Here is a 27,980-nt window from a genome sequence, read left to right as displayed (position 1 = left end):
TCATGTTATGTGTTGAACCACAGGATGTGTGAGTTAGGATGCTGCTTGCCACAGCCAGCAGAAAGTCACCTCCAAAGAGCAATTCAGCTCACCCATGGTTGAGAGGTCTCTTTTGCTGTCCATAAAGGGAGAAAACAGTGAGGGACTCACCAGAGAGCTAATAAATGCTGCAAATGGATAACTGCTCACTGGACATTAGGTACATTTAAAATTAAGGGAAGTGTGACCCTCTAGCTACAGTGTCCTACTTAACATATTTTACCTCCAAAAATACAGTATTTTCTTTAGCTAAATTTTAAACAAGCATTTAAGTTTAAAGTCTTGCCACAGAAGTGTGTAAATATGTCTAAACATAATTTTTTTGCCTCACTCTTTCAGGTCCAGCATTAGTGGTGAGCCCTAATCATTTCCATCTTGTGAAAATTAGAGTGGTGAACTCATATACAAAGGTGTCCCTACAAGGATCTGCCTGCCCTAGCATCTTTATTCATATTTAGGTTTTCTGGTTTATGGTTTGTAGAAAAGCAATTCTGAACCAATTCCATATATGGGACATAATGATGGAGTATTTCAGCAGATATACTGAATGATATCAGCAGATATATGTCTGATAAACAATGACACATGGTTTCACGCTATTCTTTTTCTAAATTTAAATGTTATACCAGTCATAAACAATTAGCTGTGTAAATAACTGATTTTTTTTCAGGGCTTTGGCCAAATAAGTAATTGAACAAAGTCTTCACTTAAAGTAAATCTGAAACAAAGTCATTTTCTTTTCCTGTAGAACTTCAGAAGAAAATAAACAGTTTGATCTTGCAGATTTTACTTTTTCTGTTGAAAGTTAAATCCACACAAATTAGAAAGAAAGCAGTTCATTTACAAGATGTTGCAATGAAATGTTTCAGCTTTTTCTGATTTTTGCCAATTTTTTCCTTGGCTCAAAACATGCTCTTGTAGATTATTGTAATCAACCCAAACTTTTTTTTTTTCCTTGAAAAAGAAATGTTCCTTTTATTTTAGTTCCACTTCTGAATACAGTCCTCTGTTTTAACAGGTTACGGCTGCTGGGGAATAGCTTTAAGGACTTGTCTAACTGATGTCATATGGCAGGCATGAAAATAAAACTACAAGAAAGGAACTGGAATAATTATAATTGGATTAATTATTCCACAGAAATTCAACTGGCATGATTATAAATGTGTGGAGGTTTCTTCTGAGACATGACTGCTCTTTCCAGAGTCTCTATATATTGATCTATTCCAGCTGTAGTGAGTAAAAACCAGAGGCTCTTCTCCAAGCTAGATTTTCCATTAACACTGGGATACATTAAGAGCACATGCTCCAAATGGCTTGTTTTTTATGGTATGAAAATGGCAATATGATAAAATTTAATAAGTGATGTATTTGAAAGTAACTATATAGATAGAAAGAAAATAGTATTTCATGGCCAAGCAGTCCGGACTTGACATCAACTCCTCAGATGCCACAGAAGATTAAACCTTCTCTTAGGAGAGCTCTGAAGATCTCCTTCTTTTGTCTGGGCTCTGTGAAATGTCCTACCTACATTCGTGATCGATTTAATTGTGGTCTTACCTCTGCCTAGGAGACCATTAATTTACAGAACAGGGATTCTTCAAAAGAGAATACTTAACCTCAAGACTATTTAGACAGTCAAACCTGTCAGGCAAGAGGAGAGGGTTTACAGAGCATGATAAAAGGACTGCAAAATGTACAGCATTGATCAACGAAAACTGTGGAACAGAGAAATCCTCTGAGTGCAGGTAGGAAGGGTTTAGTTTGGCAATGCCCAGTGCCTCCTCGTCAGAGGCCTGTGGGCCACGGAGCCGGGTTTCACAAACGCACTGAGGCGGCTTTCTTTATCTGCAGGAGTGCTCGGTGCAGGCTGTGAGGGTCACCTTGACAAATGAACTTGCCTGGTGGAAAAAAAGTTCTCCACTAGTAAATTAGCAGGAAGGGACTGATCTTGTTTTGCAGGGCCCACGGTGATAGCCATAAGCCAGGGCCATATATACACGTATATACACATATAAACAGTGTCTGGAGCAGTGTGAGGGGGGAGCTGGGTTTTGTGCTGAATTTGCAAACACAGCTTTTCTCAGGTGGCTCTTTGATCTTCGGACAAACACTATTTCCCCCCTTAGTTTTCAGTCAAATTGTCAAAGGTGACCTCTGACAATTTTCTCCTATTAGGTCCTCTGAGAAAATCCTGTGTTGCTTCTTGCGTTAAACAGTACCATAGACAAGCTGTTATTTATCCTAATTCTGAAGATTTACAGAGTAGTTCCCTAAGGGAGTCATTTAGTGTCCCTTAGAGCCATATTTCTTTAAAAGCTAAAGCAAGAAGGCCAAAAATAAAAAGATGACAGTCTGGAAGAAGACTTATTGACAGAGGAGGACATGAATAACAAACACTCCATGTCACATGGCAAGAAGAAGAAGAAAAAAAAAATTGCTTGCATTGCTGATGCATTGTTATAAGCTAAAGTATTGATGATATTGCTGAAGCCATTTTCACCTGGAAAGAAGGACCTGAGATGATTGTCTGTAATGCTGCCATTTTCTGTATACTCCAGAACCAATTTCTGGCAACAGCTTGACAATAGAATCATAGAACCATAGAATGTTACAATACTTTGTGTTGGAAGAGAATTTAAAGATCATTTACTTCCAACCCCCAACCATATTCCAGCTCTTCACCATGAATCCAACCATCTTTACACCCTGGACGAACTGTTGCCTCAAAGAAGCTTTTCTAGGTATAGTTTGGATTACTTCTCAAAAGAAGTAAAATTCTGACTCTTAAAAGCAGTATTTTCTGCTGATCCTTTCCCATTTTGCTTTTTCTCATCCCAAACCATCTTTCAAACTTGTCTTTCTTTTACTTCTTCTGCTTGATGTTGCTCCATGTCTTTGACGCACAGGGAAATGTGAGGGGTAGGGCTCCTGCTGTCTAAAATGATTGCCTGCCTCTCTACTCCAAAACAAGAATTTTCATAACATATGATGTGGGCTGAGGGTTCAAAGATTATTATAAGGAGTATAGAAAACCCAGGATGCATGACATCAAGGGCTAAAGGATTACTGCAGCTTGAGCAAAAACAGAGGAACATTGTTTAAACCCAAACAAAGCCAAGCAATGGGTAAAAGCCCTGGCTCACTGATTGCCAAATGTAAGACATTTATTCTCCTTCCTCCCTTAGATGTTAACCAAGTACTTCTGAACTAACTACAGATAAACCACTGTAATGTATATTTTTGTATTAACAGATGTTTTTCACAAATATAACTTCAAAAGTAACTTCCAGATTCATGTTTGGCTGGTAATTTTATTTTAAGAACTGGGGTGAGTTTGTGATTACCAATTTGCTTCTCCTTAAAGGTGCAGATTTAATTTGGACAAAATACCTTCCTAGTTTCACTCATTAGGTAATGTTAATATAATTGACAGCATTACTTGAGAGGGACTGTAAATCATGACATGTGTTCCAGTAAAATGACTTTGAGAATTCCCTAACTTTCCTAACTAAATAGGCATCACATCTGAAAATTCTGTTGGGCGCATATAGACAAAGGAAAAAAGAAGTTATTACTTTCTGTACACAATTATGACTCTGAATATGCTCAATCCACTACAAATTGCTCATTCCTGAAGTCCATTCTTTTAAACAGAAACATACATAAGTCAAAGACATGTCTAATTACAATGTATAAATATTGTGTTAGTCTAAGATTTTGGTAATTATTTGACATGAAAGCAGAACTGGGCCTCGCAGTCAGGCAGAATTTGGGATGCCTGTTTTGTACACTGCAGTGAAATAGAGAATAGGACAAAACCCCCCAACTTTTATCATGAAGTTTAAAAGAAAGAATCTATGCTACCCATTCTATCACAGACATTTCAACATAAAACCCCAAAAATATATGACATATGAAAATATTAGCATGAGATTTAAAAAAAAAAAAAGTAGATACAGTAGTATTTACCACTGCCACAGGGTATGAGCTGTAGCTGAGGCCACAGATCTCTTTTCCTGGCTTCAACCCAGAGACCTAGAGCCCACCATGATCAGCACTTGGCACACTCAGTGTAGCCAAACTCATGCCAGTGCCACCTAAGGAACCAGGACCATAACTAGTACTGCTGAAAGTGGTGGTCTTCCTTTAATTGTGCAAGCCTGAATGGCTGAAGGTACTGGAGACTCAGGCTGACAAAGGCACTGGGAAATGGGCATGCTCCTCATAAAATGCAAATGCCTTCAAAAGCCTGGATAGGGTTCCTGCATGCTTTTAAGATCAAGGCTTTCCTCAGCATTAAGAAATCTCTGGCTTCAACAGAACTGTCCTGCAAACAAGATATACCTGCACCTATGGTTTTCACAAACAGAAACAGAAGAGCACTTCAGGGCCAGCCTGAACCCGCCATTCACAGCTCCTGTTTCCCAGTCCCTGTCACACTTGTACAAACCCAGGTAGGAAGCCTGAGGAGGACACCAGCCACGTGACAATGTCACAGGTTTCACGGAGTCCTGCAAGATGGTTATCTGACAGTTATTTCCCCTTGCAACACTCTGTTGCAGCAAAGCTCTACAGCTCCCTGTTGTTCATTTAACAGCTTGTACTGATCCCAGCACCAATGGTTTCACTGGCAGAGCTTTCTTGGCATTGGCAAGATAGAAGAAAATTGTTGATTAAAACTGGATCAAAGTTCCAGTTCTGGATCAGAGAGACAGAAAACTCAAGATATTTGATAAAAGATGGTGTTTCAAAAAGGCTTTTGTGGCAACACTGCCAAGACTGCAGTAACAGTCTCCTTTGCCAGGCGATGCACTTGCTGGCTGTGCTCTTCAGATGGTCCAATGGACAAGTGTTTCACAAGGCCTCATAAGAGCTGAGAAGGCAATTTATGCCTTATAGGACATGAGTTGGTAACTTAGTTACCAACTAAGGTTATGGCTGATGGGTTAAGGCTGATGGGGAGAAGCATGTGTTATAAAGGGGAGGCAGTGAAATCTGACAATGTCGCCAACGCAGGATACATACAAGCACTAACTGATGAGGATACCCCTTACTCTCTGCCCCACCAACATCTGGTTGTGGGTTTGGATGCAAAAGACCTACCAGGAATTCCCATGAGAATCAATTTCTTGATAGAGCTGCAACTACTGCTGTGTCCAGTATTCTGGACAAATTCCAGCATACACCCAGGTCTGTTTACAGTGATCATCATGAAATTTCAGTCTGCTGCTTATGCCACCCATGCTTATACCACCTGTGTCTGTTTCCATGTGCTGTGGAAATGTTCCAGTGTACTACTTCTACTACTACTACTACTACTACTATTATTATTATTATTATTATTCACTGGAGGTGTGAGTCAGATGCAAAACCCTTCAGTTTGCTGTCCTTTGTACCAGCTATTCTGCAAATAACTGTTTACCATCAATAGCCGGCAGCCCACCTGTGCCCATGCAGAGTGCTGTGCTCCCTAGCCATGTTCTGATTGCAGTTCAGGCAGAAAGCGTCATTTTGTAAGCCCAAGACAGCTACATTTCAGTGGTGGAACTGCTGCTTTCTCACTAGATACACTTAGAAAGTTAGGAGTATAAGAAAAGAGTAGCAATAAAAATAAAAAGCCAGAGATTTTCCAATTACATGGCCAGAGATACCCAATTACACGGCAATTTTAAAGCTGCTGTCTTGGGCCCTATGAGGCATAATGCTCTGGTCCAGTGAAGAATGATTTCTAGTCTCAGAGGGTATGGACATATGTGGATTTAATCCAATCACTGATACAGGACTATACTTTTGGCTTTTTCAGGCCCTAGGCTAATCCTACAACTGAGGAAAAGAGGTGTGTATTTCCTTTGTTTCTCTTTCTGGCTGGCTGTTTAGAGAATATATCAGCTATTTGAAGACAGATGGATGCTTGCAATGCTGGTAAAACTTTGTCACAGTGGAAGCAGAGAGTGAGCAGGAGGCAGGTGAGCAGAAGTGGTGTTCTTAGAGAGTGGGTTTTTCCACATGGCTAAAAGGCTGGGTGCACTTCAGCACCACAGCTGATGCACTGCAGGTGACAAACACACCTCCCACAAATACACACATGCATGGGTGCACAAATGGGTGTGGAGCACAGGCGAGACCACACCACAGTGAGTGTGTACTCCTCAAGGATTTTCAAAGCATTAAGGATCAGCTGATAGAGGAATTACACAGCCTGACCCTGAAACTAAAACCTTGAGCAGATTTGCCATGACAGCAAAAAGTGTCTCTGCTTGCTTCATCATTGCTTTCTCATCATGGTCTTCAGGCTAGTTACAAATCTGGTGGTAAGATTCGAAAATTTACTTCGTAGTTGTAATTTACAGCAGCTCTTCACGAAGATTCACTATTATTGGAAAGAGATGGAAGTCGAGTGCACGGAGGTTGCAGATCATGTTGACAGCTATGTTTGGAGTTATCAACTTGAAATATTTAATAGTGTGTGCGCTGTCAGACACACCACGAGTTCTGGTTTACTAGGGATTTCTTTGATTTGATTTGACAGCTTATTGCCCCTTTGGACTATATGCTGAGTATGCCCTAGAATTTATTACATACTCTCCTTTCTGGTCTATAGCTGAAGTTTTTCACATGCTGAGCAAAAGGAGTTTTGAATAACTCTAGGTAGGACCTCAGCTCATTTGAAAATATTGTCCCCTGGAGTTTCCTCAGGGGCCAGCGGTCTATTCTGGAGTTTCCACTATGGGCAACCAGTGGTCTAAACCTGCTTGGAACTGCCCGTTCAGAATAAAAAATATGGGTGTTGGAGTGGAGAAGGAAGAATCTCACTTAGAAGTGCCAGGATTCAGAGCTGGGAAGCGTTTTTTTTGCAAACCAAAAAAATTAAGCAAGGTCTGATTCCTTTGAGGTGCTCAGCACACTGGCCATGATCCAGTAAAGCACTTAAACATTAAGTGTGCTCTGGAGAGAGCTGTAGGGAACAGCCTGAGCACTAAGTACCCGGCAGGATCAAGCTCCAAATAGGGACCAGACACAAACCAGATGGCATTATGTCAGCTTTGCCATATTAATAAGTAATTTAGTTTGCATTTTAATCTCTCTCTCTCCCTTTTCCTCCTTTTTTTTGCTTTGCCTTTTCTATAAAACAATTCATGTGTACTAGCAGAGCAGGGCAATGCACTGAAATTGACCCTTCTCACCTTTTCACAAGTATGGAGTTAAAGTAAGAGCTGGGAAAGCAGCTGCTTGTTTCTAACTTAAATCAGCAGTGCTTGGAAAAGGACCATCAGGAGCTGGGAGCTGCTGAAGGAAGGAAAATGCTGACTGTCCTCTAATGAGCTCTCCAAACGTGTTTAGTGTGCTACTGCACTTGAGAGAATCACTGCCTGCATCAGAGGCTATTTTAATGCCTTGGGGCTTTTTGGGGATGGCAACAGGTAGGATGGCTGACCAGGAACAATGGAAGGCAGCTTTCTGCCTGTTTATAAACTGGGTTCAAACTGAACTGAAGCGAGAATGCTGCCAGACAGTGTTCAGCACTCATGCATCCACTGAGGTAACCTGCCAGGAGGCAGCAGGAAAAAAATCAAATTCTAGTTGCTGCTTTGGTTTTTTTAAACAAGCTCATGGCTTTCCCCCTTTTCCTTTCCAGCATGGTTACAACTATCTCCAGAACTTCCTCAGACTTGTGATTTGTGCAGAGGCCAGTTTTTACATGGATGTTTTTGAAACTGCGCAGTACCCGACTGGAAGCTGTCCTAGCTGGAGCCACTTTGCTGCAGGGAGGACATGGGCTCCAGCCAGGGTGGGACACGTGCCTCTTTCTCTACACTGCTGACTCTCAAGACAGAGCAGTCTGGGCTCAAGTCCGAGCCTCAGAGCTTGGATTAGGGCATGCCAGCTGGCTGCCAGGCAGGTTAGGAGTATTTTTGCACAGGCTGCAAGTCATCACTTTGTTGGAGCTGTGCATGTGTGTGGGTTGTGCAGTTAAACCTAAGAGGAAATTTCTGTGATCATTTTAACATTCAGGCAACTGGAAAAGGAGCTGATGGAGGCGCCAGACCTTTGCTTTCATGACTGCATTAATCTTCTTCTGGCCTTGGAGAGAAATTGTAGATGAACTTAACATGTGTTCTCAGAGCTTTCATTCTCAAAGTTATTTGTGCTGCAGATTCTGAACTGATGAATGATAATGCCAGTGAATTGGCCAACATAAATTAAACATCACTGGGTAATAATTTTAGTGACGATTCCTGCTGCTGTGTTGTTATATAAGAAGTTGACAGTTGACTACTGTGACCTGGAACTTTTGAGAAACATAGATTTTCCTATCTCAAAAGTCGGTGGTGGGGACTGGAGGAAGCAGTAATGCCCCTTTATTTTACATCCATGTATCATCCAAGAAAATTCTTTTCCTAGGTGTACTTATGGAGTTGTTTTGGTCGAGGGAAAGGAGTTTCAGATGAATATAATTGTAAGAGTTAAGACAAATAATGTTATTGCTACTGCTGGAAAAGTTCCTAATTAGCAACTGAGCTATATTAACTGTCATGTGAAAGTTTAGTCCATGGCAAATGTGGCATAATTCGAAGTAATTCTGTCATGAAAGAAATAAAAGCCTAGTTAAGTTATTTTTTATTAGCCATACACTAAGTGCAAGTCCTTAAATGGTTATAAAAGCTCATAGTGTAAGTGGCAGCTTGTTTTGTCATCGCAACTTGGTTGTGATTCTGAGCCCTGAGATTAGGAAAGAATGAAAGTAGCTTGGGGATAGCTGACTACCAAACAGCACCTATGTGTTTGGTGGGAATTTGACAATAACTTTTGATCAAACAAGGAACAAACTGAAACTAAGCCATTTTGCTTTTGTGAACTTCCTAGCCCTCTAAAGAGTCCTCCAGAAAACACTCCCACAGATGCAGTTGTCACAGCTGCAGGAGGTACACAAGTCTATGGGCAGGTTTTTCTTTGGCTCTCCTACACTTTCTGTCCATAGATTTGCCATAGAGCTGCAGTTCTGAAAACTGACAGGGAAGGTTTCCTGGCCTCACTGTAACATTTTGAGGCAATGATATGAGCTGGAAAAATGGTCAGGAGAACCCCAGAGCAACCCCTGGCACATCCCACCGTCAAGCTTAGAAGTCACCTGAGTTTGTCCTTCATGAGCAACTGGACAATGCAATTAATTGCCCCAGGTGTCCATCTGTGAAAAAAGTACAACCCAACAATTCTGTATAGGACATTTCTATATGAAACAGAGTATGACTAATAATGTGCAAATCAAGCCCAGCAATCCTTACAGAAAACACAGGGCAAGTACTACTACTCAGAGTAAGTTTATGATAAAGATTGTGTCCAATGAAAATTAGACAACCACAGCAACTCAGAGAAGCCACAGAGCTGCTCTCATTATTTATCCTGTCAATGGGATTAAACCAGCCCATCCATCAAAATATGTTCAAAGTACTTAGAAATACTGTAAATAATAAAATTATTTCTAAATACTTAGAAATACTGTAAATAATAAAATTTTCTATGGTACAGTCAGTACATGTGTTTACATCAAGGCTTTCCACTCATGATATTATCTGATTGCTTTTTTCATGCAAAACAAATTAATTTCATTTTTTTTAGGCAAACATTGGATAGTAGCAAGAGGTCAATCACAGTTAACCAAGAAGTTACTCTCTTATCGTAATTTCCAGGGAAGCAGGACTTTCCTATTTACATATTGTATAGGATAGCAATCAAAACTCAAATACAGTGTAGTAAATCATTTGACTGTTGGCATTTCAAGGGTTGCATCAAAGAAATGTACAGACCTGACCTTTCAAAAAACTTCTCCCATCACATCTGCTATGAATGTGTATTTTTGTATGCTTTCTTTGTGAAAACGCCCAGTAGCGTGTCTCAGTTACTTGTTCAGACTTCTGAGTAACAATTTCTACAACCCCTACTCAGTATTTTAGTCACAAACATTCTCTTCCACATAATCCAATCACAGAACTTTTCAACAGCTTTAATTTCAACAAGTGCATGATTAAATCAGTAATTTAAGTAAAGCACCACATCAAAACAAAACACTGAATTCAAGAATAAGCCTCATCTAAAGAATTTTGATGATATTCCATCTACTTTCATCATGGTTTTAATCTATCCTTCACTTTACCACTTAATAATGGAAAAGTGTATCTACTCAGCAAGATCTCTTCCAATGCTGTCAAATACTGCCCCTTTTCAAAGAATGCCTAGCCAAGATTTTGTCAACAACAAGGCAAATGCAAAAAAACCCCTCAACTACCTAGCAAGAGGTACTTGTGGGATAGCCATTAAAGTAGATCTTAAGTATGTCTTCCTTCTTACTTATGCACTTCTTATTTTGTTAAGTAATTGCCACTTTACCCTTAACTTTTGACTTTTCTTCTAAGTTCCTTTAGATTCTATTAATGATTGCAAGTTTTCTTGCTTAAGGTTCTGATGTATGATTTTTCTTTTATCTTTACATAAGCAATACATTCTGAATATACAGATAGGATGACACAAATGTCCACCAATCTTCTTATCTTAGGCACGTAAAAATTATGTATCTAAATATTTCTAATAATTTCAATTGATGTCTATAATCAGAATCAAACATTCATTTCTAGATAATACAACATCACCTCAAACCAAAATACCTACCCCGTTCCTAAAATCTACAGGACTCATTCCAAAACCACGGAAGACTAACTCAGCAAAAGTAATATCAAAAGCACATAGAATATCACAGGTAGAGGAAAAGAAATCACAATTAATACTTACAGAATTTCTTAAAATCTAGCTGTGTCTTTCAAGCGGCTGGCCAGAGGACAGCTGTGCATGAAGCACAGACACAAACAGTACATCCTTTGTTACCTGCTCACAAGACTATTTGAAGTCCACTAAAAAGAAAACTTCTCTTATGAAATGAAAAAATAACATGAAGGAAAAACACATACATGATTTTGCATCAGCTCTTTTGCTTTCTGCACAGCAATTCCCATGAAGATTGCAATGTAGAATTTTTTTTCTGTTAGTATTTCTCACTTTGAGTTTTTATAGCTGCTTGGAGATCTGCATCATTGTATTTGATTTCAGCTAATCAAGCATACAAATGAACAGGAATGCAGACACACAGCACTGTAAAAAACACAGAAGGAAGTTTTCTCAAACAAAACCCCTTTATTAGGCAGTGGTTCCAGTGATGCAATCAGAATAGGAAGGAAAGTCTGTGTTGCTTCATTGTTTTGTTTGGATTTTGGGGTCCAGTGCTAACTTGTGATAATATTTCCATTTGTAAGTATATTTCTCTGAGTGCAATCCAAAAAAGTGACTGTGATGAATCTAAAAGGAAAAATATCCCATTGAACTTGCTAAGTTTTTCCATTATGGGTCACCATTACAGAATTGCCCCACTCAATTATCTTTCCTGTGTAGCTCAGTAGTTTTTGGCTAAGTTTATTGTTTTTCATCGAAGTCCAATAAATGCACAAAGTGGATGCAATAGAAATGTAATTACAGAGAAATTCAATAACTGATTCATCCCTGTGTGGAATTTAGGTGTTTCTAAGTAAGAGAATGGAGTGAATAGGATAAGTGACAAAAAATTACTGCAACATGAATCAAAGATACAGAGTCAGTCACAGAATGCTGACACAGGACATCTAGTTCTACAGAGACAAGCCCAAAGCCTACTGTCACCATGAGGAGTTCTGGGTCTGACTCACAGTGTGGTGAGATGTCAATTACATTTGTAATCCAAAGATTCAATTCTGTCTAGTCTCCACAGTTCAACAGTTAAAACAAACTTGTACTCTTCTCCAGAGTGACTTTCTGATCAGCCCATCACAGCACCTAACACTAAACAGGATTTTCCAGGTGTCATGAACAGAGCACTGTGTTCTCTCTCTGGCTTTAGATATCATGGTTTAAGAGTGAGAAAGGGGAGAAATATCAGCTCAAAAAACAGTAATTTTCCTTATGTCTCCCAAACATAAAATACACAACAGTCTTGCAAAGTGAGCCAATTCTTTTCATCAAATATGAAATTGATATTGAAGATTAAGAGGTTTCCTCCCCTTCTGTAAGAATATGTCACTCCTCTCATGGTACGTAAGGGTGTGTTGTTCATTGTTTATCCCTGAGATCTACTCATCGCTTTCAAGTGATCTTCAGGAGATGCTAAGTTTGGTCTGCTATAACCACATTATAGGACTTTACTCATTTTATAGGTAGTTAGAAAGAATGGAAAACTGGTATTAAGTTTTTAACTAAATACAGATCATAGAAAAGTACAGAAAAATAAATACTGAGCTTATTATCTTCAGCTATATCAGTTGCTTAAGTGTACTGATGTCAGTGAATGTTTTAAGACCCTGTGAAGATGGCCAAAGCCATAAAAATGTGTTTTCTCTAAAGATACCAGAAAAACTCTTCCCACTGTCCATGATTTTCCTGTTGTTTTTCTGGTGCCTGGTGCAAACTGATGTACTTAATTTCAAAGATTAATCCCATACTAAGTTCACATTTACTCAAAGTCTTCAAATATTGCCCATCAAATGTTATCATTATGTCCAATGAATCAATGCGATATGGCTATTTGTGGGTTTTACGGTAGCCCTGCAGGTGTGTGTCATGTTAGAATTTGGGTCATTCCTATTGTTGCACAGCCTGAGGTCCCCTTGGTTTGTATGAAATATAAAATCTGTCACAGTGATGGAAACTCATCACCAATAGTCTCAAAGGAGGTAACTTAATCTAGCCATCCACTCCACTGATATAATTAGGAATGCACTTTGTCAGCCTTTGAGGGTTTAACTACAGCTGGCTGGCTTCAAGGCAGTCTCAGAAACCAATCTGTTCTTAGTAACACCATCTCCTTCACAAAATTACAGACATACTTTCAGCAGATATACCCAGATGACTGCTGAATGATGTTTTTCCACCCACTTTGGTAGTGGTCAATGTCTTTTTCAGCGTAACTGAAGCACTGGATCAATGCCATGAAATGATTCAGAAACCAAAGGCTGAACTGGCAGCTCAAGAATAAAAGTTATAAACCTTATTTACAGTGTTTGAATGTGGCTCAATGCAGTTTCTGAACATCATCATATTTCTGATCTAGATGATGAAATTTAATTAGAAAGGTGATTCTAATGGATATTCAGATGCTGACTGGCCTCAGTCTTGTTTAAGAAATAAAAGATTTTTTAAGCTCTATTATCTCAGACAATCAGAACTCTACTCTTCAGATAGATTACCTAAGTTAAAGGGAAAAAATCTAGCCTAATAAAAATGTAAAATCTTTAAATTTATTCATCAAAACTAGTGCTGGATCCCTGCTGTACCCTTGATTGTTCTGGTAGAGTCTACAGGGATTCAGATGATGAATACTTTCATATTGTTGTCAACAAGCTTTTCTCAGTGAGTATCACAAGCAGCACTTCTTTTTCATGTGCTTTTCCCTTGGAGGAATCTGATCTGCACAGAAGAATAAGATATTCTGCTATGGGTCAAGTAAGTTGGGTAACACTTCCCTTCCAGGCTGCAACGTATTTGAGAAAAATGAGGTGTAACTTTATACCTGTTTATGTACCTAAACCTGAAAATACCCAGCCTAAACTATTAATCAGCAGAGTAGCCTGTTCAGAAAACACACTTTTTTTTTTTTTTTTTTTTTTTTTCTTATCAGTCCTGAAGCATTAGTTTAAACACTTTGAATTCCAGCCTTTAAGTTTCCTACAGTCGTGTCAGTGGGCTGGACATGGGCTCCTCAGGACCAGAAGCCTGCAGCTGAGGTAGAGCGTCACCATGGCTGTTTTTTGGCTTGGGCCAAACTCTGTGCTAATGCGGCCCTACAGCTCCTGGACACAGGAGAGGGAGGTCAGACTTGCTTGCAGCCACCCCATGAAAATATGTTCTGAATTCCTGTGTGCAGCCATTACGTGGTAATCTTGATATACACTAAAGCCACAGATTTATTACCTTGCTGTTAAACCATATGATGTCAGACTGAATCTCTTTGGTTTTTACTTTTTTTTTTTTCATTACTTTATTTGGTTTTTTTTTCCCTGTAATGCAGATTTTCAGCAGAATACAGATATCACAGCTGGGCCTAAATACTGACAGTACACAAATTCCAGTGTCCTGTGTCTGAGAGTGAAAAAAACCTGTGAAATAAAAAATCAATACATGTCTTTCTTACTTGAGAAAGTTCCATGTAAGGAGGAGAAGGTCACCTCTGAAAATTACAACCTAACTGTATCTTTTAGAATTCTTGATTGCACTAAGTGTTAGTTACAGACATCCTTGTTATCCACATGAATATCCTACCCCATGTTTGAAACTGGAAAGAGAAAATGAGCCTCCAAGGACATACTATGACAATAAACTCCATGTACAAACGGGTGATTACTTAAAACTAGTGATTCATTGTTGCATGACATCTAAGGCAATTAACTGCAGATTTACTTGTGCTCAGTGTAGACTGAAGCAAGCTGTTTTGGCTTGCATGATCTTACTGCGTTGCTGAGTGTGACACAGTTAACTTCAGACTAGGGTTAGCTAAATCTCATGAAACAAATTTAGTAGTTAAAAAAAGGCATAAGAGATGGAGTCCATTAAGGATGAAATGCATTTTGACCACACAAAATATCTGCAGAATCAACGTCTCTTCCAAAAATATGTGGTGTGCTCCCTAAATACGGAACATGGAGATCCTGTATGATGAAGAAAGCTCTTCAAAAATTTGACATAGGTTCTCTTGCTTGTTTATTTTCAATTGCTACTCTTTGTCAGAGGCAACAGATGGTTTGAACAAATATGCTTGAAGAAAATTCCAGTTAATATTTGACTTGTGGGACAAGTAATTCTACTGTTTGCCATATACTTTGTGAATTGTCAATGACATGCTGGTAACCATAAACTTCATGCTCTATCTATGGGCTTGCACATATTCTACACACACAGGTAAATCAGAATAAATTAATACTTGCAGAAAATTTACATTACCAGTAACGATAAATTCTCATGGATTAATTGACTCAGCTAATTGAAAGAAAGAAGGAGGGAAGAAAGCAAACAAACAAGGCACCACAAAGGATTGCAGCAGATCAGAGGGTCTTATGGTGAAATGCGTCCTCTGAGTGGAAGATGTAAGAAGGACGTTATTTGAGGCAGACACTGTTGTTTCAGCAGGTGACAAAAGATTCCCATGTATGTTAAAGACCTCTTTCCATTGCTTGGAAGGCTGTCCTGGCTTCCTTCTTCCCACCCTCTTTCCAAAAGTGAGCACTTGCAAATTAAAATCCTGCTGCAGCTAAGAGTACAGAGACTTCCCTTGTCTCTGTTCATCAGGATAAACTCACTGTTTCTGTTCACTTCCTTGCACATGCATGACATGGGCACCATCTGGCCCAGAAATGGCCAAGGATAGCCGAGCCTGAAAAACATCTTCAGAGAATGCCCTAGGCCCCCGTGTTCCATGTTTCACCTGTATTTACAGCAAAGATTTTATAATCATCTCTGGCACATCCAGACAAATATTTAGAACTCAAGTTTTCAAAATATTTGAGTAACAGAGGGAAGTACTGCAAAAAAGAAGACAGGCCTAGTCACTCTTATGTTTTAATTATCTAAGACTTCATACAGATGCCCTATTCTGCAAGAATACTACTAAAGAAGTCAGCCTGACTTAAGACAGGAGATAACATAATCAGATCATGCCTTGTAAGCAAAATTATTGACAAAAGGATGTGAGTTCTGATGACCTGATTCCATTTCCACTAAGTTCAGAGGTAAAACCTCTATTACTACCCCTAAGTGTCCATTAACTCAGTCCATATGTATAAACAAGACTCATAATCCACTTGATGTTTCACTGCATGATTTATTATTGATGTTTTATTAAATTAGAATGAAAGAAAGGGCTAATTCATGTTAGCTTGAATGCTACAACGATCCAGCTCTTGCTCTTATGCTAAGGTAAACCTTAAAAAGGATCTGTCATTCTCACTTCTAAATTCCCTCTTGACCACTAGGTATGACAATCAGTGGGCCAGAAGACAAGGTTGGACGATATTTTGTTCTGAGTTTTATTAGCCAGAGAAAGACAAACTGATGGTGAGGAGGCTCTCCACTGCCATACCTATATTTTGCATTGATTACCTTAGAGTCTGGCTATCTGCAGACACTGCAGCGGTGTAGTTAGCAAAGAACCTACTATTCCATGAGTCAAATTCAGGCCTTTATACATTTATTATGCCCTTCCCAAGTCTGACCATTTGATAGCTAGGGGGTTTTTTATTAGCTCTAGTAAAATATGAAGACTTACAGCTCTAGACCTTCTTCCATCTCTGGTAGCAAACTGTGAGAATAACCTGATGGCTGATGTCCTGAGGTTTCATACACAGGTGTTTAAAACACAGTTCCCTGGCTTGTCTCTTGTTTTACTTGTCTTTCATCTGAGTGTCAACACAGATGGACCTCTACATCTGATACTTGTTCCCCATATATACTTGTTCTCCTCTGTCTCTCCTTGTAAGGCTCTTCTACCCTCCACAAAAAGCCTTCTGGCCATTCTCTTGCTCATTATCTGCCCAGAGGACCTTCTGCACCAAGAGATTTTTATAAAAGGCCTGTGTAGTCCTCAAGTGGAAATTCATTATCAGCAACATTTAGTAGGAGAGATTTCTGTCTCTCCTTTGCTTTCTGCCTAAGCTTCCAATGTATGTCCATCCTAAACTGGATGCTTTTATGGATCTAAAAATCCCAGAGACGTACAGTAGCTGAGAATTACATGTAGCATCCTAAATAAGACAACATAGTTATGTCTGCCTTTAAACAAACAAGCTGATAAAAGGCTCCCTGCTCCAGTGTTTATTCCAGTCTCCTCAGAGACTCTGACAGTGTCTGGAAAGTTAAGATATGGCAGGGGAAAAAATGAATTACAGAAATGAGGGATCCCTCACAGATCATCAATCTTTTCCTTGCATTAATTACAAGGGATGCCAACTCAAGCACTTCTGCTGATCTCTGCTGAAATAGTCCTTCAGGGTAATAGTGCACTTTTTCAAACAACCTGTCTTTTAAACCATTTCATGTTTTGACTTCAAAATCACTACTTAAATGCCATTCCAAACCCCATGTGTTTGGTGGGACTTGAGGCCCAGCTGTAAATTTCCCCACCACTACACAACCTTTATGAGTTATTTGTTTTCTGACTCCAGATCCTTTTATTTGCACACAAGGATACAAATCAGGTAATACACCTAGGAATGTGGTCCTTCTCCTGTCCTCCTTTGGTCCCCTGTCCTTCCCATCCCCTTGTATTCTTTTTTTGTCTCCCTGTTCTGAGTCCCCAGCACTCAGACAGGACTTGGAAGACCACGGGGGTATGAGTTGATTTCCACTGAGAGAGAAAGCAGGAGGCAGGAAAAGGGGGCCCAAAATGCTAGGTAGGATGGTTTGCTTCAGTCACCACCTTGGGATGAGACTCTGGGCACTATTCTCTGAGTACCTATCCTGTGTTCTTTAAATGCACCTACCATGGTGGTACCTGAAGGCTGCAAAGAGCATGGTCCTGCCCCTCTGGCAGAGGTGCTGCCAGCTGGGCTGGCCCTGCTGTGCTGCCTGGCCAGCTGGAGCTCAGCATCGCAGTGGGCCAAATGGCTGCTCTGCTGTGGTTAGCTGAAATTCAGGATGTTAGCTTGACTGTTTGCTGTGGATACCCCACACTATTTTAGGATGTGATTCTATATTTGTATAGCACTAACCAGGTGCTTTTCAGATCCTGTTCTAGCTAACTACTTTTACTAGTACTCCATAGTCATGTCTTGTGGTTGCCACCTCTGCACATTTTCCACACATTTGCACGGAATTATTATGATCTCCTGCGCAAAAGTAACAATAAGGTTTTGGATTCCTGGCAGTTTGTTATGCCAGTGATATCAGGCTGCCAGATGCAATCTGAACGTGTCTGTGTAGGCCATGCAGGGCTCTCAGGACCTACTCTTTTTTTTGCAGGCAGCTCCAACCCTCATGTAATCAGAGATAAGTGACTTAGTTAAAAATGAATGGGGCAGCTGGCTAAATGTTCAACCAAACAAAATGATCAAAGGGACAGTGCCAGATGTTTTTCATTAGCTCTGCATATGGAGGTACCAGGGAGAGCAGCAGGAGCACAAAACTAAAAAGAAACCAGAGAAGCCAACTCTAGTTTCAACCATAACACAAGGAGCTGGCTATAAATACTACATTCCTCAGTGTGACTCCCAGAGGACGAGCTGTAAGTATTTCTAAAACCTACAGGAAAAGCGTGTCTACTATTGTCTGACTTATTTATATGCATCTTTCTGGTAAATATTTTATGAAGAATTATCATTCTTAGCATCTCTAATAATATAGATAAAAATCATGTTTTAGAAAGCCTCTCTAAGTTGTAACAAGGGTTATTTTTCCCACAAAATTTATTCTTTGCCCAGGTGGTGCCAATGCTGTTCTTTCCTAGGCTACTGATTTGTGGAATTTTCTTTACCACATGTAGTACATTTTAAAATTTTAAATTCATAGCTTTGGAATCCAAGTTACTGCAAAAGGCCCAAGTCACGTCAAGATTTACTATGGAAAAGGAGCCAGATTTTTATTTTTGTCTTCTGGGGAAGTTTATGATAGAGTGAGATAAACATCCAAAATAGTTAAGGTTGTTTATCCTGCATCACCAAGAAGACATTCTTGACATCACTTGTATACAACTGAGCAGGGGAGCTACTCAATCAGCACTGACAGAAATCCAACCCAGATCACCTGGCCTCGGGGCATACAGACCTTACTTCAGTGTGATAAAATCTGCTTCTGTTGGGATAAAAACGGAACTGTTCACATGGCTCCTCCTGTCACAGGACAGATTTTGGTGCATAAAGACTCCTCCGACAGTTGTATTCCTTCCTGGGAATTATTTCAGGACACTTTACCTCACCTTGACATATATCTATAGTATCCTGGGGCTTGTAAGGAGGAATGAATCTGGCAAAACAATCCGGTGTCATGCTTGTCCACTGTAATGACATGACGATCAGCTCCAAATCTGCAAGCTTTAGATTTGGAGAGCAAGGATCCTGGAAGTTGCCAACAGGTAACTCAATCCACACAGTATTTTTCAACCAATATAGAAAATATTCCTGGTTTTTCTTGACTCTTCAGTTTAGTGATGTCTGCCAGAAAGTCACCCCACTTAGGAGAGTAGGAGGAGTGAATGCTGAATGCAAAGAGATTGGGAAGGCATTTCTCTGAAACAACTGGAAGTACCAGGATTTCAGTTGACTAGGGAAGAAGGTAAGAAGGGCTCTTGGCTGTGTTGATCAATAGTACCGACATCAACTTTGTCCTTTACCTACGTAGCAAGCTTCTAGGGTTGGTAGTATATATGCTGCTCTTTGCATGATTATTGATTGAAAAGGTTACTCCGGGTGTAAAAAGTTTGACGTGCACTTTAAAAGCTGCTCTCACCCCACTCTGCAGGAACAAACCCTATGAACACGCTTTACTTCATGCACACATAAGTGACAGCCACTCATTGTAGTGAAAATGTTGTGATTTGCAGTGCAGGATGGGTCCTTTGCTGGTAGATGTGCTGGGAGCAAACAGAGGAACACACTAATTATCATATTGGAGTCAAGGAGAGCTGGAGCATGACTCACTTAGGAATGCTTTGTCTTCCCCTAATTGCATAATTACCTTAGAGAGCTCACTGGCCATTTGGCATAGAGGTCATGCCTGTTTCCTTTGAGCACAGGAATAACTCATCCTAGCTACTCCTAACAGGATAAAAAGGAGATGTGAGAAAGACATATGGCCATGGCCTCACTTTTCCTCTATATAATCCAGGAGCAGTATCTGTGCACAACTACAAACTCCTTCATTCTCTGGAATGGGGAAGCCAAAGCTGATGTTATGTAACATAAATCAACACTTTTACCTTTGCACTGGGACAGGATCTGTATTGACAGGGATAGTGTGATAGTCTGGGTTCTTTGGTGCTGGTACTTGTGACATCTGCTTTCTAATAAACGGGATCAGAAAAGAGTGATGGGGTTGCCACAAGAACAGGAATCTTTCCCACTATACTCATATGCTGTAGAGCTAGCCTGACTGCCAAGCAAACAAAACGGAGATCTGCCCAACACCTCATTTCACAGGCAATAAATAAATAAAAAAGATACGAGTACTATAAATGCTTATAAAGTGTGCATAAAAGCAGATGGCAAGCTAAGGAAAGAGACCTTAATATCCCATGAGAAAAATGGAAAATGAACTTGCTGGTTACATGAGCAGAATTGAAGCAAGGTTTGTCTGGATATTTCTCTTACAGCTCTAGGAAACTCAGCAGTGCAGTTTTCAGGGCTCATCCCAGCCCATGAATAGAACTGGTTAAATAAGTCTGCAAGATGCAACAAATGGAAAAAGATAGAATTGAACTATATGGGTAACTGAAGCAAAGATATTTAAGTATCACTGTCTTTAGTCCCCCTGGTAAACTCTTGCTCTGGAGGATGGGTGGAATCTGTGGTCCCTTTTCTTAACCACTTTATTGATGTTATCCAACACTACATTTGGAAGCTAGATTTCTCCTTTGCAAACTGGTGATGGCATCACTATGTAGTCAAACTTTCATCCCACACTCCTCTTCATTACTTTTATGAATTCTCTCTCCATCCTTCACTGCACACTGATGCATCCACCATTCAAAGCAATTAAAGCAAATTTTCTCCTGTTCTCCTTACAGCCCACTAGCTACTATCCCCTAACTTATGATGGGCTTTATACCCACTGGGCTTAGGAATGGAAATACTTGCAGCTGCTGTACTTGATGCTGACCCTGATGCTGGCAGTGTGTTTTAGAAATGCACACAGGATGCCAGCCTGGTTGGCCCTGTGAGAGTTGTGCATGAATATGAATCCAAGTGGTCTGATGCATCTGTTAGTGTAACCTTTTGTTACATAGCTCCTCAGCTGTGTGTCTGGATTGTCAACAGTGTTTAAGATTACTCCTTTATTTAGGGGCTCATGTTGGTTACTTAAATCTTTCCTTTTTTATCTTTTAAATGGCAGGGAGGGGTGCAGTTAAATGCTGGCTGAGGTTGCATTAGGTTCCACTTTTTGTGAGAAAACTCTGATTAGAAAGTTTTGAAAGTGAAAGTTTTTGCAAGAGAAAACAGCTGGAAGACACCTCCAAGCCCGACTCTGGTGAGTGGAGCTATCCTAATAAAAAGAGTGCTTCATTCTAGAGCGAGCAAAACGTTATGAGAAGAGGAAGGAAAATTAAGGATCTTGATTCCTAAGCTGAGAGAGAAGTGGTCAGCCGTTTATCAAATCAAAGGCTAATTAATATCCAAGACAGATTCTATTCTCATGGATAAACATCTTGAGTACAGACTGCATTAGAGCTACATGTAACTTAAGCAGCTGACTTGAGAGGAAAGTCACGTTCTGGGTCCCAACTGTTTTTGTTATTGAACAAGAAAAGGGTGACACCTCTGTTCTTTTCCTGCTTTTTTGAATCATTTTCCTGAAGAGTTAAGGATGCCAGAGTGTGGGTAGCTGCCCTAGGGATCAAGGAACACCAGACAGACTCTATAATAAAACCTCTTGCATTAGGATGGCGGCAGAGAAAATGCAGTCCAGGAAAGAGTTCTTAGAAGATGAAGTAGGGATTAAACCAGAGCCTATTTTACCATTTGCTAAAACACTCAGTGCATTTGCCTTCATGGGTTTTGCATTCCACAGGACTTCATGCTGCGTTAATAAAATCCCTCTCTTGAACAGGCTTCGGAAACTCAGACAGCCACTGACTGCCCATATGGCAGAATTTGGCTATTGCTATTAGACAGCTGTGGGAAGCTGAGGACAAGAAAGGGGAGACAGCACCAAAATCTTATGGATAGGTAGAGATAGAGAGAGACACATTGCTTTGTCTCATGGCAGGAGCTTCCAAAATATGTTCCTCATCAAAATGACAGGATCTGCTTTAGTTTTTTCTTTCAGGAACTGTAATTGGCACTTCTGCTTTTTGCAGGTGATATGCATGTGATTTATGAGTGTGATTTAAACCCTCATACACTCTGAGCATAAGTTTGAAGTGCATTTTAAAACAATTAGCACACCTACAAGAAAAGTAGCAAAACACCACATTTCTGTTGCTCACAAACTTAAAGGGAGATTGAGTTTAGTGCTCTTCCTCAGGGAAGAGTACAGGGGAAAAAAAACTACATGCTTCCCTGTAACCGAATGCCAAACCACTGCTCTCTGTTTTGAGTAGCAAAAGAGACTCCGTTTCTTTCTCAACATGTAATTGTGTATTTTGGTACTGCTCTCAAACATCAGTTTACCAGAACAAAGGAGCTATCTTTATGAGACAGCCAGGGAAACACACAAAGAACAGGAAGATGCAGCTAATCTAAATAATGACACTGAAAACAAAAATAGCTATTTGGCTATAAATAAGCAATATGAAGCAAATATCATTATTTTTATTAGGAGAACACACAGACTTGATTTGTGGGGATAATGTCATCTGCTGTTTCCTTCGACTTTAGTTCTTATTTTTTCAGTCAAGCCATAATACAAGATTTCCTACTTTCTTCAACTTTTTACAGTATGATCTTTTATTTCACTCCTTTTGGAGAAAATTGCAAAACACAGATATACATGTTTAGGAGAAACATCAGATTTTCTAAAATAGTAAAACTGCTCAAACCGCTTGTTTTTGAACTGTGCATGTATTACATGCATTCTTACAAGGCAGGAAGGTAAACATACACACGACTGCATTAATTAAGACAATACTTAGTTTCCTGCTACAGAAAGGAATTTTCGTATTTAGACTAAGTCTTTAACGATGCAGTCTCCCATTGTGTGTATGTATGTGGGTGTGCAAAGCAGAGCAGCTACCTCAGTTTCACAGAGAAAAGCACAAGGATTGGGTCCGACCTGGTGAGTGAACGGAGAAGGAATTAAACAATCCTCTAAACCAAAGCCAGAATCAACTTTCTGAGCGCCAAGCTCAGCCAGTCCCGTCACCTCACTTTTTGGCAATACAGTCCTAAACGACCTGAGCAGAAGCCTGATTCACGTGCCTTTTTTCGTAGGGATTGTCTTGTTGAGTATCCTGGGCAGGAAACCGGTCTGATCTGTCGACTTACAAGATTTAAAATACTCACTCGAGTTTCCCCGCTCCCAACCCGCACCCCTGGGCTGAATCGCTTCCCCGGCGGAGACAAGGAATGTGTGAGAGCAAAGCGCTCCGAAGTGTCCGAGCTCTCAGGTTGCCACACACGGTCAGCAGAACACACGTCCAACATCGGCAAAACATCGGGGCACGGCACCGCTCCCCACCCCTCGGGCTTTACCTGCTGGTGGGCGAATGGCTGGGGGGGATATCCTGTACAAAGCTCTGCTCCATGCCCGAGATCTTGGCCGGGCTGTGGGGATGGTAGGCTGTCAGCACCACGCTGCCCGAGTCCTTCATCTCCATGGTCAGAGGCACATGTCGGCCCCGCTGCTGGTGGCAGAAGCGACCCGGCAGGAGGGCGAGTGACCCTGTCACAAGCACCAGCCCATGGCCTGGCTCGGCCGCAGCCGCTGGCCGCTGCCGCCTGTCAGCAGAGTTGTGGCACTGAGACACGGCTACTCTCCCTGTCAGCCGAGCTGAATTAGCATATATTCAAAAACACCGCCCACAAAACAACCCAAGGGGAAGTTACTACGTTCCTAGGAAACGAGAAACCTGAGATAATCCTGCACGGAACACTTCCTCCCCGAGCACTTCTTCCCCGAATAGTTCTCTGCTTCCTTTTTTTGTTTGTTTGTTGTTTCCTTTTAACAGCAAATTCGTACTACTCCTCCTGCCCCTGAATTAGTCTTGTTTAAGTCAAACACAAGACATGGTTTGGTGGAGCAGGGAGCCTTACCAGGGATGCGGAAACTGAGTGGGCTCTGCTCCGTTTAAATGACCAAGCAGCGAGAGCTGTGATTTCCTACATGCCAGGTCATTTCTATGGCAGGGAACTTCACTTGCTGTCCCCTGAAAACAGATTAAGCTTTCATTTTGCCTGATATGGCTGTGTACATAACTGGAAAGGCACTGGAAATGAGTGAATTATTTTATCAAGTGTGTGCTCATCTGGAGCAATCCTGTAAATAAATAGACACCAAGATGCTTGATATTTTCTCATGATTTAACTTGATCTCTGTATGTTAATTGCTTTTCACTCTAAAGGAGACAATCAAGAAAAAATAATCAGAGTCCCATTCTGGAATAATACTCAGAGAAAACTGTAGGATGAAGTGAGAGTATTTGCACATCCCTTTATTTTCCTCCCCCACTTCTTCAGTTTTTTGTTGTTGTTATTGTTGTTTTAAAGAAAAGTTTCTGATAAATGCCAGTTCCTGAAAACTACTGTCCTGTCTATGAAATCATGTGAAGGATGTCCCTAATTTTACTCATTGGGCCACAGGTCTCTGAGCACCTTGTGAGCACAGGTGAGAAAGACCAGCCTCCGTGCACCTTTCTCACAACTGCCAGCTGCATCCTGAGTGCAGGTTCTCTACAAAATGGTTGTTGGTCTCGTCTTTTGCATCTCCCTTAAGTGAGGGTGCTCTATCCAGCATGGCTATACAGTGCTGTATCACACAGTTGGTCTCTCCAGCTGGTGAAGTAGCTCAAGTTTTGAATCATAAAATGAACTTCTCACCTCCACCATCCCCCTGAACTGGGTGTCCTGCCTGGAGGGACGCAGTGGTTTCGGTCAAACACATTGCTGCGACTCATGTAGGCAGTGCCCAAGTTAATTTTAAATTAACCAGCATAGGACACTGATAAAGGTACACTTGGCAGCACTTCTTGCCAGACTCACCCAGGAAGCATAAATATTTGAATGTACAGAGCCTCTAAGGCTGCTCTTGCTATGCTGTTAAGATATCCTGGGTTGAATATTTTAAGGCCAGGTTGCCCAGGATAAAATCACGGCTGCTGACATGGCAGCATGGAGGCCTTCTGGCAGCCTCTGTGCAGCCATGTACAGGTGATAGAAATGAGGGAGAAGGCTCTGAGCTATCTGGAAGCACCACTTACTGCCCACAGCATTAGGACCATATGCCATGGTGCCACCAGTGATGGCTGGGGTGAATGCAGTGACCAGTGTCAGGTGATTACTGGGGTATTCAATCCTATCCTGCTTTGATATTTTCCTTTTTGGACCAGAAGGTGAAAAATCCCCTTCTCTGAAGAGGGGGAGTAGTAAATTGTTAATAGAAATTTATATTGGCACAACCGCAAATAGATATTTTGAATATTAATCAGCAAAATTGTACGCATCAAACAGGATCCGAGAGCAAAAGATTGATAAATATATGTTAAAAATATTTGCTGACACCCTTTAAGGATGTTCTTCACAATTTACTTCAAGAAATTAAACACCTGAAAAAACACATAGTGGAAGGAACCAAACACTATCAAAAAGGGAGTGGGTGTCCTTTAGATCAGGGTGCTGACAAAATATTGGCTTAACTCCAGGAAAGCCTTTTTTCCTCTCCTTTCTATCATAACACTAGACTTTTTGCAATACCATCTGTCAAAAAGTGATGATTGTGTGCTTCAAGCTATGTGTAGATAAAGCCCACAGCAAAAATGCAATATATTTTTAGTATTATTTTTATTTTCTCTTTTCATAATAAAAACTCTCAAACACCAAAATTACTTAGAAAGTATACAGATACCATCTCAATAGAAAAACACATATAAATAAAGGAGGCCCACACTTATTAAATGGGATTTTCTCTCTAAGAAAAATAAACGTGGAAGATTTTATTTGGAGATTTATAAAGTGCTGGTGCACAAACTGGAGGCTTGTATGGAAATGGCAGACTATTTGGCACAAGTACAAATAGATATTTGGAAAACTGATCAGCCAAAAGACATATATCAAACCAAGAGCTAAAAATGTTTATATGCCTAATGGCTCTTGGGGTTAGACATCTGCATATTATTGAAACCCCAAAAATATGCTGAATCAACTAGACATAGACATCAGCCTTTAAACAGAGTTTTAGCTGGGCTAGTGATACAGCCATATGAAAAGTGTACAAGAAAGCATGAGCTGGACTCCAATTCTATCTGTGCAATTCTGTTCCCAATGGAGAAGTTACTTTCCTGGTTTATAAAGAACCAAGTAGGAAAGTATTTTAATCCAACACATTTGTGTTTCTGCAAGATTCCCTTGAATACTAGATTGTGAAGTACTCAGGATTGTGACCATTCTAGTCATTTTTTCAGATAGTCAATAGCTTCCTAGACCTTTCACATACTTTGGAAATGCCATTTTAGTGAGAAAAAAAATGTTGCGAGGATGCTTTTGGTGGCAAAGAGTAAAGTGAAGGTGCAGCAAGAGAAGAGTCTGTGGGGAGTCTGTGGTCCGTGATCCCATGAGCAGCTGTCTTGGGTTTTGTACTCAAGGGGCTTGTGCTTGCAAATTTTGCGTTGTGCTTGTGTTAAGGGGAGTGCTTTGCACTTTCACACATTTGGCAAAATAATTAACAGAAATAATTATATAAGAATTAGTGGGCCTGAATTTGGAGAACTAGGAGTGAGAAATCTTTACTGACCTGTTACTTCAGAAATGTTAGTGGCTATATACTTGTATGATCAAGACTTCAGCTTGTCTGTCGAAGAATATCTGTGAGAGCCATGTACAAGAAATATAAACACACAGAAAGTCACTACTTCAAGTTTACTGAAATGAAAAAGAAGCTGTCATTGTTATTAATAATAATTTTGTATTTACATTGAACTAATTAATAACCATTTTGGCGGCAAGATGATGGGCAACATTTGCATAGCACATTTAATGTCTGTTGCTTGGAAAGGGACTGTAATGTTTTCAAACAGATTTTAAGCAGCCTTTTCTGGTCAAATTCAAGGGGGTGTTGTTACTTAAAGGAATGGGATTTGTCAGCTAGGGGTTCTTGTCCTGACGTGGTGGGAATATTCACCATATTATTTTAAGAGGAGAACCATAGAGCCCTGGAAAGTGGAAGATTCCCCTTTGAACTACAAATCACACAAAAAATCTCTGAGTATTGAATTTCATTACTTGTTTCCACCTTAAATTACCCAGGACAAAGTTAGAATAAAAATTAGCAAAACTCTGAAGTTAATTTTGGACCAGTTTAATTTCAACTTGGTTTAGACAAAGTTTTCTAAGGAAGCTGTGTAAAGCCCAGCATTTTTTACTGATTAAATCACGGGAAAATGAGTGGGTAATACATAGAAAAATGTCATCCTAGCACTGTGTCTAAATTTCCACATCCCTCTTGCAATAAATTTTGTATCTGTCTGTGTGAAAGTAACGAAAACCAGAACCCCTGGGTTTTGTTGTTGTTGTGGTTGTTGTTGTTCTTCTTCTTCTTCTTGTTTTTTGGGGTGGGGGGAGAGTATCTCTTACTTCTCTCTAATTTTTCATATAGATGAAAGATGTTTGAGGGGTGGGGAGCAGAAAGCCTCATCACACCCAAGAGTTAGTGTCAGCAAAAAGCACCTGGACAGTCTGAGAACAAGCAGTGACACAACATTGCATAAAAGCAAAGAGCAATGGTGTGTACATCTTCTATTGCTCAGTACGAATTCACATGAAATAACTGTCTGAGAAGAGGCTGACTTTGTGTCAAGAGAATTTTCAGTGTGTCTTGAGATCTATTTCTGTTCAGATAATTTTATGTGTCACGAAGGACAGTTTTTAATCTTGGTTTAGCCTCTGAACCTTATATTCTGGTGATGCTGAAAGGATTAGAGTCCTTCTTTCTACTATAAAGGAGAGGTGTTTGTGTGCCTTGTGGGCAGCTAGGAATGTAAGGGCATGGGTGAGACCCACTGCTTTTATAACACTGCA

The 27,980-nt window shown here is 40.2% G+C and overlaps 1 protein-coding gene across 1 annotated transcript in view; it reads right to left on the bottom strand.

Moving 5' to 3' along the window:
- Nucleotides 1-23,610, bottom strand: part of ARHGAP28 (Rho GTPase activating protein 28) — a 73,950-nt gene extending 50,340 nt beyond the window's left edge. Inside the window, exon 1 of the mRNA XM_066183171.1 lies at nt 23,445-23,610. Coding sequence (XP_066039268.1) covers nt 23,445-23,569 — 125 coding nt within the window. The 5' untranslated portion in view covers nt 23,570-23,610. The remainder of the gene's footprint in view (nt 1-23,444) is intronic.
- Nucleotides 23,611-27,980: the final 4,370 nt, after the last annotated feature.

The sequence above is a fragment of the Chamaea fasciata genome, unplaced genomic scaffold (genome assembly GCF_029207755.1).
Source record: "Chamaea fasciata isolate MVZ Bird 193981 ecotype frontalis unplaced genomic scaffold, bChaFas1.0.hap1 SCAF_1, whole genome shotgun sequence".
Taxonomy (NCBI): Eukaryota; Metazoa; Chordata; class Aves; order Passeriformes; family Sylviidae; genus Chamaea; species Chamaea fasciata.
Note: the sequence above shows the minus strand (reverse complement) of the source record. Positions and strands in the feature narration are given on the sequence as shown.